Source organism: Schistocerca piceifrons, chromosome 1 (assembly GCF_021461385.2).
Source record: "Schistocerca piceifrons isolate TAMUIC-IGC-003096 chromosome 1, iqSchPice1.1, whole genome shotgun sequence".
NCBI classification, from domain to species: Eukaryota; Metazoa; Arthropoda; class Insecta; order Orthoptera; family Acrididae; genus Schistocerca; species Schistocerca piceifrons.
Window position 1 is genome coordinate 550,287,001 of NC_060138.1, and position 15,936 is coordinate 550,302,936.

At 39.3% G+C, this 15,936-nt stretch overlaps 1 protein-coding gene across 2 annotated transcripts in view; it reads left to right on the forward strand.

The window, feature by feature from the left end:
- Positions 1–15,936, forward strand: part of LOC124709590 (tRNA (guanine(10)-N2)-methyltransferase homolog) — a 181,987-nt gene that overhangs the window by 124,894 nt on the left and 41,157 nt on the right. For both annotated transcript variants that reach the window (XM_047240852.1, XM_047240851.1), the window contains exon 8: positions 159–354. In XM_047240852.1, coding sequence (XP_047096808.1) covers positions 159–354 — 196 coding nt within the window. The remainder of the gene's footprint in view (positions 1–158; positions 355–15,936) is intronic.

Here is a 15,936-nt window from a genome sequence, read left to right on the forward strand (position 1 = left end):
TCTCTCTCTCTCTCTCTCTCTCTCTCTGTGTGTGTGTGTGTGTGTGGGGGGGGGGGGGGGGGGCGGGCGTGTGCCTGTACACTTTTTTGTAAAAGGGTCTTTTATACACTTGACTTATCAGCAGGTGTTAAGAACATTATCTGTTCTTTCCATTGCAGCTCCTTATGGAATTCGCGAAGCCACGGAACGCATAGGTTCAACTAAGAGTTACCAAATTAGTGAGGAGCATTTACAGAGCCACATCCCATCTAAAATTGTGTATGGACTACAGCAAATATACTGTGACCTTCTGAACTTTGCTGCAAACCACCTTGTTATAGAAGGCAGATTAGTGTGTTGGATTCCAGTAGTCAGGTGTGTAGCGATAATTAGAGATCTTCTTTACTATTATTGAAACAAAATAGAAATAATGTTGTATTAGTATATGCATCAAGGGCTTATTAATAATTTTTTTATTTATTGTTGTTAATTATCATGTGTCATTAACAACTGCTCTCACTCAGTATCTTTTCAAAATGCCTTTAATTTATTACTTATTAATAGTAATAATGATAACACTAATAAACTAGGTGATCAGGCATTTGAATTTTAGAAGACTTTTGGTGTTAATACTGCTATTACTTGTCCATATAAAAAATTGGCATTCAGTAACATAACAGTTGGGCACATGTTCAGATATGAGCTACTGGTAAATATTTTAAGTTGAAGGGAAGGTGGAAAGAAAGAATTGCCAGAGCAGGTTTAGATTTCATATATATTGAAGATTGTTGATGATGTCGGTCGAAACAGTCATGCTGAAGTGAAGCAGACAGCCATATAGAGGCTGTAGTGGTAGGCCTTTATGGTGTGGTGGAATGGGGTAGTTGGAGGTCAGGATGTGAAAACTCCACCACCCCAGGGGAGGGGGGGGGGGGGGTCTGGCACTGGAGCAGTGAGCAGATACTTGGTAGTTGTCCAATGTTTCCTCATAGAAACACCATTGCTAAAACATTAATTTATTGTTCATCAATTACAACAATCTGATCATACTCAGAGAAGTCATTGACCCCAGTACATAATCTGTGTATGACCTGTGAGGAGGCAGAGTCAGCAGCAGGCAGTCTAACAGCTGGCAGTATCACAAAGTCACTGGTGATGTCAGCAGCAGTTCTGCAGTGACTCTGACGCCAGCAGCACGTGATACTCCATAACGCAAATTAGAGACTGCCCGGCAGCCCGGGACATAGAATACAGAGGTGCAATGAATCACATTTTGACGAGATAGCTTCAAGTAGCGGCTATGGCTACCCACACAAGCAAAGCAGACAGCAAAGAGTTTGCCTGCACAGGAGACAGCAGTTGAAAGGCTTCATGGCTCTAGGCTTGAGCTGTAGATCTCCAAGGTTGGAGACTGGCAGTAGCTGAAGTTGGGTGCCATGTGTCCCACTGATTGGAGGACACTAAGTCCACAGCATTGGACTTTGCACCAACAGCAGGGCTGCAGCTATACTCTGTTCATTGTAAGAATAAATGTGAAGTAAACAAACACAAATTCGACAATTGGTCATAACCGTAGAATACGTACACTGGTAGTATTACGCTCTTGGAAGTAGAAACTACCTGTGTGTTAGATATCTTATTAGTAAGTTACATTAAATGAAACTTCAAGATATTCTAATGTATTAACAGCCATCAACATTTTTCTTAATCACGCTGTAGCTATGTAGTTTTTATTTCAAAGATTGTGTACAGTCAAGTTTCTGTACTGTTGTGCTTTGATTGTCACACTTCTAATGCATTGTATGAAAATGGCTGAGGCTACTGCTCCATAGTGAAACACACGTGTGGAACATGGATAAAAAATGCCAAGAAATAGGGTGTTCTTAAAAATTTCCAGAAAAAAAATCAGCTTTGAAGTTTCCTGAGGGACTGTTTGTGATACAGTTGAGATACCAATGCATACTGGATTTATGGCAGAATCGGTATTGTAATAGATTGCAGTGGTGCAGTCCAAGGATCACTGGTTCAAGCCTTGCCTTGGTCTCTCTCTCTCTCTCTCTCTCTCTCTCTCTCTCTCTCTCTCTCTCTCTCTTCACACCTACATTTCGTCATTGTAAAATCATCATTTTTTTTATGAATAATGCACATATTCTTCTTCCCAATTACATATTGCAAGCAAAATTCCTGTTTTCATTTCAAATATAAATTCTTAGTTATAATTCCCCCCCCCCCCCCCCCCCCCCCCCCACCCCCACCCCTCCATGAACCATGGACCTTGCCGTTGGTGGGGAGGCTTGCGTGCCTCAGCGATACAGTTAGCCATACTGTAGGTGCAACCACAACTGGGGGGGGGATCTGTTGAGAGGTCAGACAAACGTGTGGTTCCTGAAGAGGGGCAGCAACCTTTTCAGTAGTTGCAGAGGCAACAGTCTGGATGATTGACCGATCTGGCCCTGTAACACTAACCAAAACGGCCTTGCTGTTGTGGTACTGCAAACGTCTGAAAGCAAGGGGAAACTACAGCCGTAATTTTTCTCGAGGGGATGCAGATTTACTGTATGATTAAATGATGATGGCGTCCTCTTGGGTAAAATATTCCGGAGGTAAAAATAGTCCCCCATTCAGATCTCCGAGCGGGAACTACTCAAGAGGACGTCGTTATCAAGAGAAAGAAAACTGGCATTCTACGGATCGGAGCGTGGAATGTCAGATCCCTTAATCGGGCAGGCAGGTTAGAAAATTAAAAAGGGAAATGGTTAGGTTAAAGTTAGATATAGTGGGAATTAATACACTAAACAGATTCAGAAGGATGTAGGCTTCAGGAGCTACTGGGAGATGAATGAGCTTGCACAGGATAGAGTAGCATGGAGAGCTGCATCAAACCAGTCTCAGGACTGGAGACCGCAACAACAACAGCTTGTTTACTATGGCCATGGACAAAAGAAAACAAAAATAAAAACTCACTCGCTAAAACCATACTGATGAAGTGCACTCATTGGCCAGAGACGTTGTTCTCTATCCGACTACAGATGCCAGGTACCACTTCTGTTACCACTTTCAGAGATGATGGTGGTAGGGCTCTGTGGTGGGGGGTGGAACGGGATTGGTGGATGTCAGGATGAGATATTTCACCACTCTGGGCAGGGTGGCAGTAGAGCAGTGACTGGACGCCTGGTAACCACCTGACATTTTGTCATAGAAACATCATTGTTAAAACAGTCATTTATTTTTCATCAACGACAATTGTGACAATACTTGGAGAAGTTACAGCCCCTAGGTCATAAGCTGTGTACAGCCTATGAGGAGATGCAGCTGGTAGCAGGCAGCCTGACACCTTGTAGTTTCAGGCAGTTACTGGTGTTGACTGCAGCTGTCATGCAAGGATATGAATTCCAGCGGCTCATAATGTACACTGCTGCCCGGCAGTTCAGGACATAGTGCATACAATCACATCGTAACCCCTGGGTGTATAAATGCCCTCCAACAGCAGTTGTGGCTGCCTGCCCACACAGGTTGAGGCAAGCAACAAGGAGCTTGCCTGCGCAGGTGATGGTGATTGAACAGCTGCACAAACCCAAGCTTGAGCTGTAGACCTCCTGGACAGGAGGCCAACAGCAGCTGATGTAGACCCCCAGATGGCACCCTGATTAGACAGCACTAATTCCACCAGCAGCAGGGCCTCAGCTAACAGTAGCAGAATCTGGAGAGGGTGCCCAGTTGAGCCACATAGGCCTATAGACCAACGTAGGTCCCCCCTCAGGACTGGAGTCTGGAAAACTGTGATACTTTTGAGTGAAAATTATGAGTACTTACAAGGTCTTGGCTCATCCTTGTTTCGCTGTAGCACTGGTTTCGATCACATAAGCCACGACAAGTCCTTGGGTTGGATGTGAAGTCACTGGTGCACCAAGCTGCAATAGTTCTACCTTCCTGCTGAGCTGGTGATATTTCAACTCTGGTTATTCAGCTGTGCCTTGTGATATTGTAACCGCCTGGTGTTGTAATGGCAGTCCCTGCTGTGCAGCAAGCAGCCCACAATTTAATAATGTTCAGTCAGCTCTGGTCTGACTCACCTATGCAGATTATATGAGATTAGTACTTGTTCCATAGATCATGAATATGACAAATAAGTGAATATATACATTGTGAGGCTACAGTGAAGATCCCTAGCTCTTTAAATAAGTGTCTGCAGGATGATCTTGGATGAGCTGCAGCAATTATTCTGATTACACGCTTTTGTGCAATGAACACTCTTTTACTCAATGATGAGTTACCCCAGAATATGGTGCCATACGAAAGCAGAGAATGAAAATAGGTGTAGTAAGCTAATTTACTGAGATGTATTTGCAATGACCCTGCAGTCTCTTACATTAGCCATTAATTTTACTCAGTTGTGCCCAATCAATTATTTGCTGTGCAATAGATGGCAAATGGTAGGAAAGGAGAGCTGCATCAGACATCTTAGGGATTAAGATCAAAGGATCAATAGTATCCATTCTTTGCTGATAGCATGTGTGTTTTAAAACAAATCAAGATATCTGAATACAGTAATACAATCTGGGTGGAGAAGAAAGCCATCTGGGTGACGCGTGTGGAACTGTAACAATTTGTGGATGGTTGTCAAAACCCAAAAAATGACAGATTTTGAATCTTTAGAGGCACCTGTTTTTCGCAAAGTGCAAAATCCCGAAATTTTCACGATATTTTACACATTTTGCTGATACTATGAAACTATTTACTTTTAAGCCAAATCGCGAAATAATTGACGAAACTTTGCAAAATCTCATCATTTGAACTTAACTGCGGAAATTCGATTGGAGTTTTGGTAACACAATCCGGAAATCGATTGTACACCATTTCGATATATATAATATATCGACTATTCCCAAAGAAAGCAGGTGTTGACAGATGTGAAAATTATCGAACTATCAGTTTAATAAGTCACAGCTGCAAAATACTAACGCGAATTCTTTACAGACGAATGGAAAAACTGATAGAAGCCGACCTCGGGGAAGATCAGTTTGGATTCCGTAGAAATGTTGGAACACGTGAGGCAATACTGACCCTACGACTTATCTTAGAAGAAAGATTAAGGAAAAGCAAACCTACGTTTCTAGCACTTGTAGTCTTAGAGAAAGCTTTTGACAATGTTGATTGGAATACTCTCTTTCAAATTCTGAAGGTGGCAGGGGTAAAATACAGGGAGCGAAAGGCTATTTACAATTTGTTCAGAAACCAGATGGCAGTTATAAGAGTCGAGGGGTATGAAAGGGAAGCAGTGGTTGGGAAGGGAGTGAGACAGGGTTGTAGCCTATCCCCGATGTTATTCAATCTGTATATTGAGCAAGCAATAAAGGAAACAAAAGAAAAGTTTGGAGTAGGTATTAAAATCCATGGAGAAGAAATAAAAACTTTGAGGTTCACCAATGACATTGTAATTCTGTCAGAGACAGCAAAGGACTTGGAAGAGCAGTTGAACGGAATGGACAGTGTCTTGAAAGGAGGGTATAAGTTTAACATCAACAAAAGCAAAACGAGGATAATGGAATGTAGTCAAATTAAGTTGGGTGATGCTGAGGGAATTAGATTAAGAAATGAGACACTTAAAGTAGTAAAGGAGTTTTGCTATTTGGGGAGAAAAATAACTGATGATGGTCGAAGTAGAGAGGATATAAAATGTAGACTGGCAATGGCAAGTAAAGCGTTTCTGAAGAAGAGAAATTTGTTAACATCGAATATATATTTAAATGTCAGGAAGTTGTTTCTGAAACTATTTGTATTGAGTGTAGCCATGTGTGGAAGTGAAATGCGGACGATAAATAGTTTAGACAAGAAGAGAATAGAAGCTTTTGAAACGTGGTGCTACAGAAGAATGCTGAAGATAAGGTGGGCAGATCACATAACTAATGAGGAGGTATTGAATAGAATTGGGGAGGAGAGGAGTTTGTGGCACAACTTGGCTAGAAGAAGGGATCGGTTGGTAGGACATGTTCTGAGACATCGAGGGATCACCAATTTAGTATTTGAGGGCAGCATGGAAGGTAAAAATTGTAGAGGGAGACCAAGAGATGAATACACTAAGCAGATTCAGAAGGATGTAGGCTGTAGTAGGTACTGGGAGATGAAGCAGCTTGCACAGGATAGAGTAGCATGGAGAGCTGCATCAGACCAGTCTCAGGACTGAAGACCACAACGACAACAACAACAACAACAACATTGACTATTCCAAAGACATTCTACAGTGTTCTGGTGGTGTATTTGGTATTACGTGTTGGAAATCGTTGAGGATCGCCAGTGCATTGAGTGTGGTATTTTCTGTTTTGTTTTCGTGCTACACATGATTAATATGGTAGTGACAGTTTTCAACCGAGAAAAGGTATTTTCGTCAGAAGGATTTTATGTTTTCGACAAAAGTCGGAAGATACTTATGTGCAAATACTGCAATGTGGGTATTGAGTGGCACAGAAGGACATGTGCCTGAAACACATTAATAACGTTTCTTCCCATAAGAAGAACAAGGAGAATGCACTAACAACTACTGGTATAAAAAGACAAGCTACGCTCACGGAAGTCACTGCGGCGGCAAAACAAGCGAAAAACGAGAAAGAAGAATTCATTTTATCGACTACTCGAGCTTTCATTGAGGCTAACATTCCGATGGAAAAAGTTGATCATCCGAAGTTGAGAGAATGGATGAACAAATACATACCAGGTTTGTGTAATAATTAATTTACCGTCTGCTAATCGCACCTAAGATTAGGTAATCTCGACAGCCAATACTTATTGTTGGTCAGAATAGGCTTATATTAAAAATAATTTTTCCTCGAACACCCTCTTAAAAAAAGTCTTACAATTGGGTAATGTGGTAATTTAATTCGTTACATAGTACTCTAATAGCAGTTCCATTGACATTTTAAAGTGCTGGAGACTTACCCTCAGCCGGAAGACTACGGGAAGGTTACATATCTCGAATCATCAAAGAAGAAGAGGAAATATTAAAAGGTGCCGTGAAAGACGAAAGAGTTTCAGTTCTTTGTGATGAAACGACAGACAGAAAAGGGCAGTGTGTGTTCGTGGTTCTGATAAAAGTACTTAGTTGTGGCGATGGTGCAGTTCAGAAATTATTTGTCGGGGGAGTGAAAGTTATTGCAAATGCAAATGCTACAGAATGTGTGCAAGCAATTATCAGTGTAATACAGAAACTTGAAATTCGGTACAGAAATGTAGTTTCTATAACTTCAGATTCAGCCCGTTAGATGGGCAAGTGTATAAATGCAGTTAGGGTTTTAGTTTCATAAGGGTTATTACACACACACAATGCTAGGCTCATGAATTAAATTTGGTTGGCAATGTGTGGGCTGTGGGACTTTGTGATTTGAACCATTGTGTTTTGCAGACAAAACACATCTTCCTTAATACCCGAAAGAGAAAGCATACATACATTCAGTTGTTAGCTCAGAACTATGTAGGTGTACCCACAAAAGCTAAACTTTTCCGTATTCCTGTCATCACCAGGTGGAACTCGTGGTTTGAAAGTGTCGAGTACCTTGGAGAATATCTCTGTGATATAGTAGAATTTGTTGAAACTGTTGAAAATAAGAGTGTAGCTGTCAATTACTTTAAAGTTTTGACTTCTGCTGAAGCAAAAAAAAAAAAAAAAAAAAAAAAAAAAAAAAAAAAAAAAAAAAAAAAAAAAAAAAAATTAATAAAATAAAATAAAATCCAATGCCTAGCTTTTTGTTGAGCACCTCTCAAGATGTTGCAATTTGCTGCTGACATTAGAGGGCTCCAAGATACCGTTAATTCATCTTCTGCGGTCTAAGCTTGGTGACCTTGCAAAGAGCTTTAAGTTACTAGAGGATGCATTTTTTTTTTTTTTTTTTTTTTTTTTTTTTTTTTTTTTTTTTTTTTTTTTTTTTTTTTCGAGACAACCTCAGAAAAACTTCTTAAACTGCCAGAGCATATGCAAGTACAGTTAACATCACTCTTCCAGTCTGTAGGTAGAGCAAGTCTTACAAAACTGAACCACTTGATGGAGTGTGATACAGGAAAAATTGTCATTTCTTCTATAGGTAAATTGTTTAATCTGAGAAACACAATAAAAGTCAATTTAGACAGTGCTGAAATCTCTCAGCTGATAAAGAAAATTTGCATTCTACAAGAACTTCCAACGTCAGAATTTCTGGTACCACACACATTGTTTAGTGATTTAGTAGCTAGTTCTTGTAGAGAAGGTAAAGAGGTTGATGTGATTGGTATTAATCTTTCACTGAAAGCAGAGTATGGACTTTTTGTGGAATCTGCAGTGAAGGCTTTGTGGATCCTAGTCAGTAATGTTGATAGTGAGAGATCGTTTCCTAGATATTGCAATATAATGTCTGACAGGAGATCGGCTCTGACTCCCAGTAATATTGAAGTCATGGTATCCTTGTCTTTCTCAGACTGACTTGTGTGTTGTGTACATAGACTAGGACAGGATAAATGTTTTCCAAACTTTCATGATTTGTTATTTGTGTTTTAATAAGATTTATAATTTTTATGCTTTCTCAATTTATGTAAAATAAAAGATTTTTCACTGGAAATGTGCCGTATATGTATTTCCTATACCTTTCAGTGCTGAAAAGTGGAAATAAAATTTAGGGAAATTATTGACGAAATGGAAAGAAAACTAGCGAAAAAATACCGAAATAACTTTTTAAAAATGACAAAATCAGGCAAAAAGTTTCACCACAAACAGGTGCCTCTATGAATCTTTAACTGCTGCAACCAGCATTTTCAGAACTGGCAGATAGTGTGTTAAGAGCCAAAGACCAGACCGAAGAACAGAAAAAATACCATTAGGAAATAGAATGAAAATTGATCTTATCTACATCTACATCTACATTTATACTCCGCAAGCCACCCAACGGTGTGTGACAGAGGGCACTTTACGTGACACTGTCATTACCTCCCTTTCCTGTTCCAGTCGCGTATGGTTCGTGGGAAGAACGACTGCCGGAAAGCCTCCGTGTGTCCTCGAATCTCTCTAATTTTACATTCGTGATCTCCTTGGGAGGTATAAGTAGGGGGAAGCAATATATTCGATACCTCATCCAGAAATGCACCCTCTCGTAACCTGGACAGCAAGCTACACCGTGATGAAGAACGCCTCTCTTGCAGAGTCTGCCCCTTGAGTTTGATAAACATCTCCGTAACGCTATCACGCTTACCAGATAACCCTGTGACGAAACGCGCCGCTCTTCTTTGGATCTTCTATATCTCCTCTGTCAACCCGACCTGGTACGGATCCCACAATGATGAGCAATACTCAAGTATAGGTCGAACGAGTGTTTTGTAAGCCACCTCCTTTGTTGATGGACTACATTTTCTAAGGACTCTCCCAATGAATCTCAACCTGGCACCTGCCTTACCAACAATTAATTTTATATGATCATTCCACTTCAAATCGTTCCGTACACATACTCCCAGATATTTTACAGAAGTAACTGCTACCAGTGTTTGTTCCGCTATCATATAATCTTACAATAAAGGATCCTTCTTTCTATGTATTCGCAATACATTACATTTGTTTATGTTAAGGGTCAGTTGCCACTCCCTGCACCAAGTGCCTATCTGCTGCAGATCTTCCTGCATTTCGCTGCAATTTTCTAATGCTGCAACTTCTCTGTATACTACAGCATCATCCATGAAGAGCCGCATGGAACTTCCGACGCTATCTACTAGGTCATTTATACATATTGTGAAAAGCAATGGTCCCTTAACACTCCCCTGCGGCACGCCAGGGGTTACTTTAACGTCTGTAACGTCTGTACATTGAGAACAACATGCTGTGTTCTGTTTACTAAAAACTCTTCAATCCAGCCACACAGCTGGTCTGATATTCCATAGGCTCTTACTTTGTTTATCAGGCAACAGTGCGGAACTGTATCGAACGCATTCCGGAAGTCAAGGAAAATCGCATCTACCTGGGAGCCTGTATCTAATATTTTCTGGATCTCATGAACAAATAAAGCGAATGGGTCTCACACGATCGCTGTTTCCGGAATCCATGTTGATTCCTACAGAGTAGATTCTGGGTTTCCAGAAATCACATGATACGCGAGCAAAAAACATGTTCTAAAATTCTACAACAGATCGATGTCAGAGATATAGGCCTATAGTTTTGTGCATCTGCTCGACGACCCTTCTTGAAAACTGGAACTACCTGTGCTCTTTTCCAATCATTTGGAACCTTCCGTTTCTCTAGAGACTTGCGGTACATGGCTGTTAGAAGGGGGGCAAGTTCTTTCGCGTACTCTGTGTACAATCGAATTGGTATCCCGTCAGGTCCAGTGGACTTTCCTCTGTTGAGTGATTTCAGTTGCTTTTCTATTTCTTGGACACTTATTTCGATGTCAGCCATTTTTTCGTTTGTGTGAGGATTTAGAGAAGGAACTACAGTGTGGTCTTCCTCTGTGAAACAGCTTTGGAAAAAGGTGTTTAGTATTTCTGCTTTGTGCGTGTCATCCTCTGTTTCGATGCCATTATTGTTCCAGAGTGTCTGGATCTGCTGTTTCGATCCACTTACTGATTTAACATAAGACCAGAACTTCCTAGGATTTTCTGTCGAGTCAGTACATAGAATTTTACTTTCGAATTCACTGAACACTTGACGCATAGCCCAACTTATGCTAACTTTGACATCGTTTAGCTTCTGTTTGTCTGAGAGGTTTTGGCTGCGTTTAAATTTGCAGTGAAGCTCTCTTTGCTTTCGCAGTAGTTTCCTAACTTTGTTGTTGAACCACAGTGGGTTTTTCCCATCCCTCAGTTTTACTCGGCACGTACCTGTCTAAAACGCATTTTACGATTGCCTTGAACTTTTTCCATAAACACTCAACATTGTCAGTGTCGGAACAGAATTTTTCATTTTGATCTGTTAGGTAGTCTGAAATCTGCCTCCTATTACTCTTGCTAAACAGATAAACCTTCCTCCCTTTTTTATATTCCTATTTACCTCCATATTCAGGGATGCTGCAACAGCCTTATGATCACTGATTCCCTGTTCTGCACTTACAGAGTCGAAAAGTTCGGGTCTGTTTGTTATCAGTAGGTCCAAGATGTTATCTCCACGAGTCAGCTCTCTGTTTAATTGCTCGAGGTAATTTTCGGATAGTGCACTAAGTATAATGTCACTTGATGCTCTGTCCCTACCACCCGTCCTAAACATCTGAGTGTCCCAGCCTATATCCAAAATGAAATGTTACTTTTACAAAAAATTTCCAGCAAAGCCAATTAAAGTACCAAAATAATGGTACGAGGAGATCAAACTTTTGGAGCCATAGGATTCTCCTTCAGGCCAAGAATAAGGGAATAGGTTGAGGATGACAGGTCACTCAAAAGCAGGGATAAGAGAGATTTAGGTTTCTGAATAAAAATGTAGTTACTGGTCAGGAGAAAGAGTAAGAGATATGGTGTGTACCCTTTGAATGCATCAAGTGTACACTGTGAATACTTTCACCAGTTGTATCAACAGCTCAGAAATATTCCAGAGTAATTTTTCAGACAAATACAAATATCCCCATGAACTTTCTAGTTCATTTAATTTATTATTGAACCATTAATAGCTACACAGATAAGATTTGGCCCATTGTTACTGCGGAAGAGCAGTTGGTACTCACTCTGTCATAATAGTGATTGAGTTTTTATCAACATCTACTCCGTGTACTATATCTGCCACATGGCGATTTTTGTCCTGATATTTTACTGTGTAATAATTAATGTGAAGACAGACTACGAGAGATAGAAGGGAGTGGAAGCAGATCATTGATGGACAGCGTGGTCTACAGGGCCTGTGATCGCTGAGAAGAGAGAGAGAGAGAATAATTATTAGTTAGCAGAAACAGTGATGATAATTTCCAAAATTATTATATCTAACATTATTCAAGATGAAGTGGTTGATGTGATACATATGCCTCTGGTCTCTGGTTCCAGTATTCAGAAACACCTGAAATAAATGCCTGTTTAAAATTGTGACCCCGAGTTCTCTCTCTTTAAATTATCTTCAAAGCTCATTGCAAACACTATGATTATCTGGTGCCTGAAAAAGCTCAAAGCAAGGAGCTGTTCACTTAACAACAGCACAGCTAGAGTGACCTTAAAGAGCCATTCACAACACAAGTTTCATGACTGGCAGCAACAGTTATTACTTGATTTGCAAGCCCTATGCTTGTCTGGCTGTGATCAAGGTGAACAATAGGACTTGTAGTGATGCTTGGGAGGTAACATACATACTGGAAAAATGAGATGATAGTTTTTAAATGACAAATGGTACAAGGACTGATTATGAAAACAAATTTGTACTGACAATCTGGAATTATGTTGTATAAAGATGTACAGGAGTGTTGAGATATAATATCACTGAAGAGGTCAAAGGAGTCTTAATTAAAATGAACACTATTGTTCTTCTGTTTTGTGGTGTTGCATGAGCTGCTCTTTAAGTAGTGCGTGTTTGAATAATTCATGACAAAATTTGTAAATTTTATTGAAATAAACTTCACGAAAGTTTGAAACATTATTTAAAAACCAGTATGCAAATATAATCAGTAACGGAAAAGAAGAAAGCACAGCTAAAAAGTCCGATTGCCTTACATTAGGATTGCACTTGGCATAAATTCATTATTACAAGAACGGTAAAACCTGCCATCTTCCGAGGAAAGGAAAACTTTGAAAAGATAATCTTTATTGGCTGCCAGTTATAATCCCAGCTGTGAGACCAGTGAAAATACAACGAGGGGTGTTAAAACCAACTTTAAAGACAAATGTAAAAATATATTTTATTTCTTTATAATATTAATCTTTCCTGAGAGGAAAGCCATTTCTTTCTGTCTACACATAATAATATAAATATTTCACTGGCAACCTCACAGAGACTGTACCTGTAAAAGAAAATTTTATATGTGTAAATGTATGTAAAATAGTTGATTGTTCAGACAGTAATTAATGTAGTTTTCTGTTCTGCATACATGTCATGAATTGTATTATTCAGAGAAAGAAACACACACACACACAACACACACACACACACACACACACACACACACACACACACACACAAAGGGATGATGAGATGTGTAAGGATTATTTTTATAAAATGTAACCAGAATGAATATGTGCAAATGGAAACACAATTGACGAGTAAGGTAAGACAAGGCACAATAATTATCTGCCTTTAGTTAAGCAAACACAGTATAGCTAGATTCTACAGCAGTAGATGCTGTCCTTTCTGTACAGTTGATGTAGTAGAAATTTTCAGTAAATTTTAATTTTCTGTAATGGTGCAGTTTGTGTCGGACCGAATACTCTAGCTGAAATATCGGCATCTGGTTTCCATAAAAGAAGTAGCCATCGTGTTTTAAGTACAAGAGATTTCTATTAGGTCCAAGATAAGTGCAGCTCACAGCGACACTAATACTAGTGAACATAGTTCATATAAGCAGTAAAATGGAAATGGTAGAAAATAGAGAATGGAAGTATTCCAAGCAGTCAGGAAACAAATAATAAAGATATGCAAACAAAAATGGCTGGTGTTGAACATCATCAAAATGATTTTACCATAAATAGTAGTCATGACCCAAATTTTGTGAGGAGATACTTCCATGCAAACAATAGATGAATTAGCATCACAGTCAACACCAGGAAGTATTTTTTGTCAAAGCAGTTTGGAGAGAGGTGTTATAAAAGAATCCAGAATTTTTTGCAGTCCGACATTGCGAGAACAAAACATGCTTATGGGCAGAAGGACATCACAAATGTGAAGAAATACTATTTCATCTGAGCCAAGTGACATGAATGAGATGACACAATTTTAGAAAAGTTTGTTATAAGTATGGTGAATAATTTCGATCAGGAACTTATAAAAAATTTACGAATATGTTGAACAATTTTGATGAAAAATTTACAAACGTGTCAAAAGATTTTGATCAGAAATTTTCACAACTACTCAAAGAACAAGAAAAAGCTACTGATAGGTTAAAAGAGCTGGCTGAAAAGTATTTGCATATTACCCGTGCCAAGTTAACGAAGACCATATCCGCAACTCAGACAGGTGTTTCAGAACTACAGTCAGTTTGCAGTGAACACCCCGATGAAGTGAATAATCTGTTGGAAGAGTATGGGTTTACGAAAATGGACCAAAAACATATTGGCACTGATGTAAAGAAGTTGAATGACCACATGGAAGTGGGGGCCTTAGACAGTGACACCACACTCATAAGAAAGTTTATGCTGTGGTATCAAACTTATGTAGACAAAGATGAAAAATTTATCTCCAAAAAGGAAAGTAAAATTGTTACTGAAGTAGAGGCAGACATTAAAGCTACCGTACAACAAATTTATTCTGAACTGGTCACTGGCAGAGTTAGTTCGAATGAAATGACTGCTGTTGATGCAGGGAGCATGTAGGAGAACTTAGCAGAAGAAAGAGAAAATACATTTTCACCTTTGCAGGTTCACGATGCCACTGAAAGAGATTTTAGCACATATAATCAGTCAACTGGCAATGCCAATAACAAGCCAAGCGAATTACCTCCCATTATCAAACATATGAGTACCACACACACTGGGAAAAGGATCCTGTCTTTCATCAGTATTGGTAGTTGAAATCATCTTAAAGTATTGCCATTTTCAGGTGTTTTCTACAGAGTAAAACTAGGTTCACCCGGTAATTTCTTATAAGAGCATTCCATAATGTACTGTGACATAGCTGGACCAATTCACAAAAAGTATGTAGTGTGTGTGGAAGAAAGTTGTCAAACATATGATCATTTTGAACAAGCCTTTCTAGACAAATTTTGGTCTGCCTGAGTTCAGGAAAGATTATGACGACAAATGTTTGACCTGCAGCCAATTGAGAGTAAACAAGGGTGATAACAATAATATTTTGAGGAATATATAAATAAAATGAAATCCTGGAGCAAACCTGTCTGTCATGTAGATGTGCTAAAAGTTTGAAAGGTAGGTTGCCATTGAACATCTGCTAAAAATTACTCACAACACCAGAAACAAATCTTGATTTGTGTTGAGCTCCATTGACTTAATGTATGAAGGATGACAAGATCAAGGAGACAACATGAGCATGCAGTCAAATTTCCAGGGCAATGAGGACATACAACCCAGTAATAACAACGACGACATCCATGGCTGGCACCATCACAAGTCACCACAGGACAGTAGACCTAGAAACTCTGGCTTTCGAAGAAATAACGGTTATCAAAATAAAGGGAATCGTAGGTATAAAACCGGATACCAGAACCTACCCAGTTATGACAACAGGGTGGGGTACAACTGGCAAGGTGCTCCAGACAATAGGTGAGTAAACAATGAGACATATAATGAGTATAGGGCAATGAATTCTGGTCCGATACAAAACACAGAGGTCAGAGAAGAGGATCAAGGTTTCCACAGTAATTGGGATATTAATTGGTGCAATAGAGAACATGCTGTGTGTGTAGTTGAATTGGTGGACAATAGTGATGTTACTCTGCTGCTGCTGCCGCCACCAACAGAAAACACTGATAGTCACACTAAAACTGAGGGAAGTAGTGGGGCATGCAAAGTGAACATGTACACTTTATACAAATGTAAATATTAATTTTAAGTTAAGTTTTAAGAAAATGGACTAAGAATGGAAATATGAACTATTATACACAAAAATCCAAGCGGCACTATTTTATGAACTAATTAAACCCATACTACTTACAGATATGTATCCTAATATCTATAAATAGCAACCCCAATAACTAAAAACACTATAGCCAAATGCAAAGATTAACATTGGGAGGAATCAGTAATAAATTTGAGACATAACACTACATTTCACTATTATGATGCACCCATGATATAATTCAATGAGCAATATTCTCAAAAGATAATTTTTACTGGTGACAAAATCAGTGACTTCTGCAAGCTATCCTGCCAATA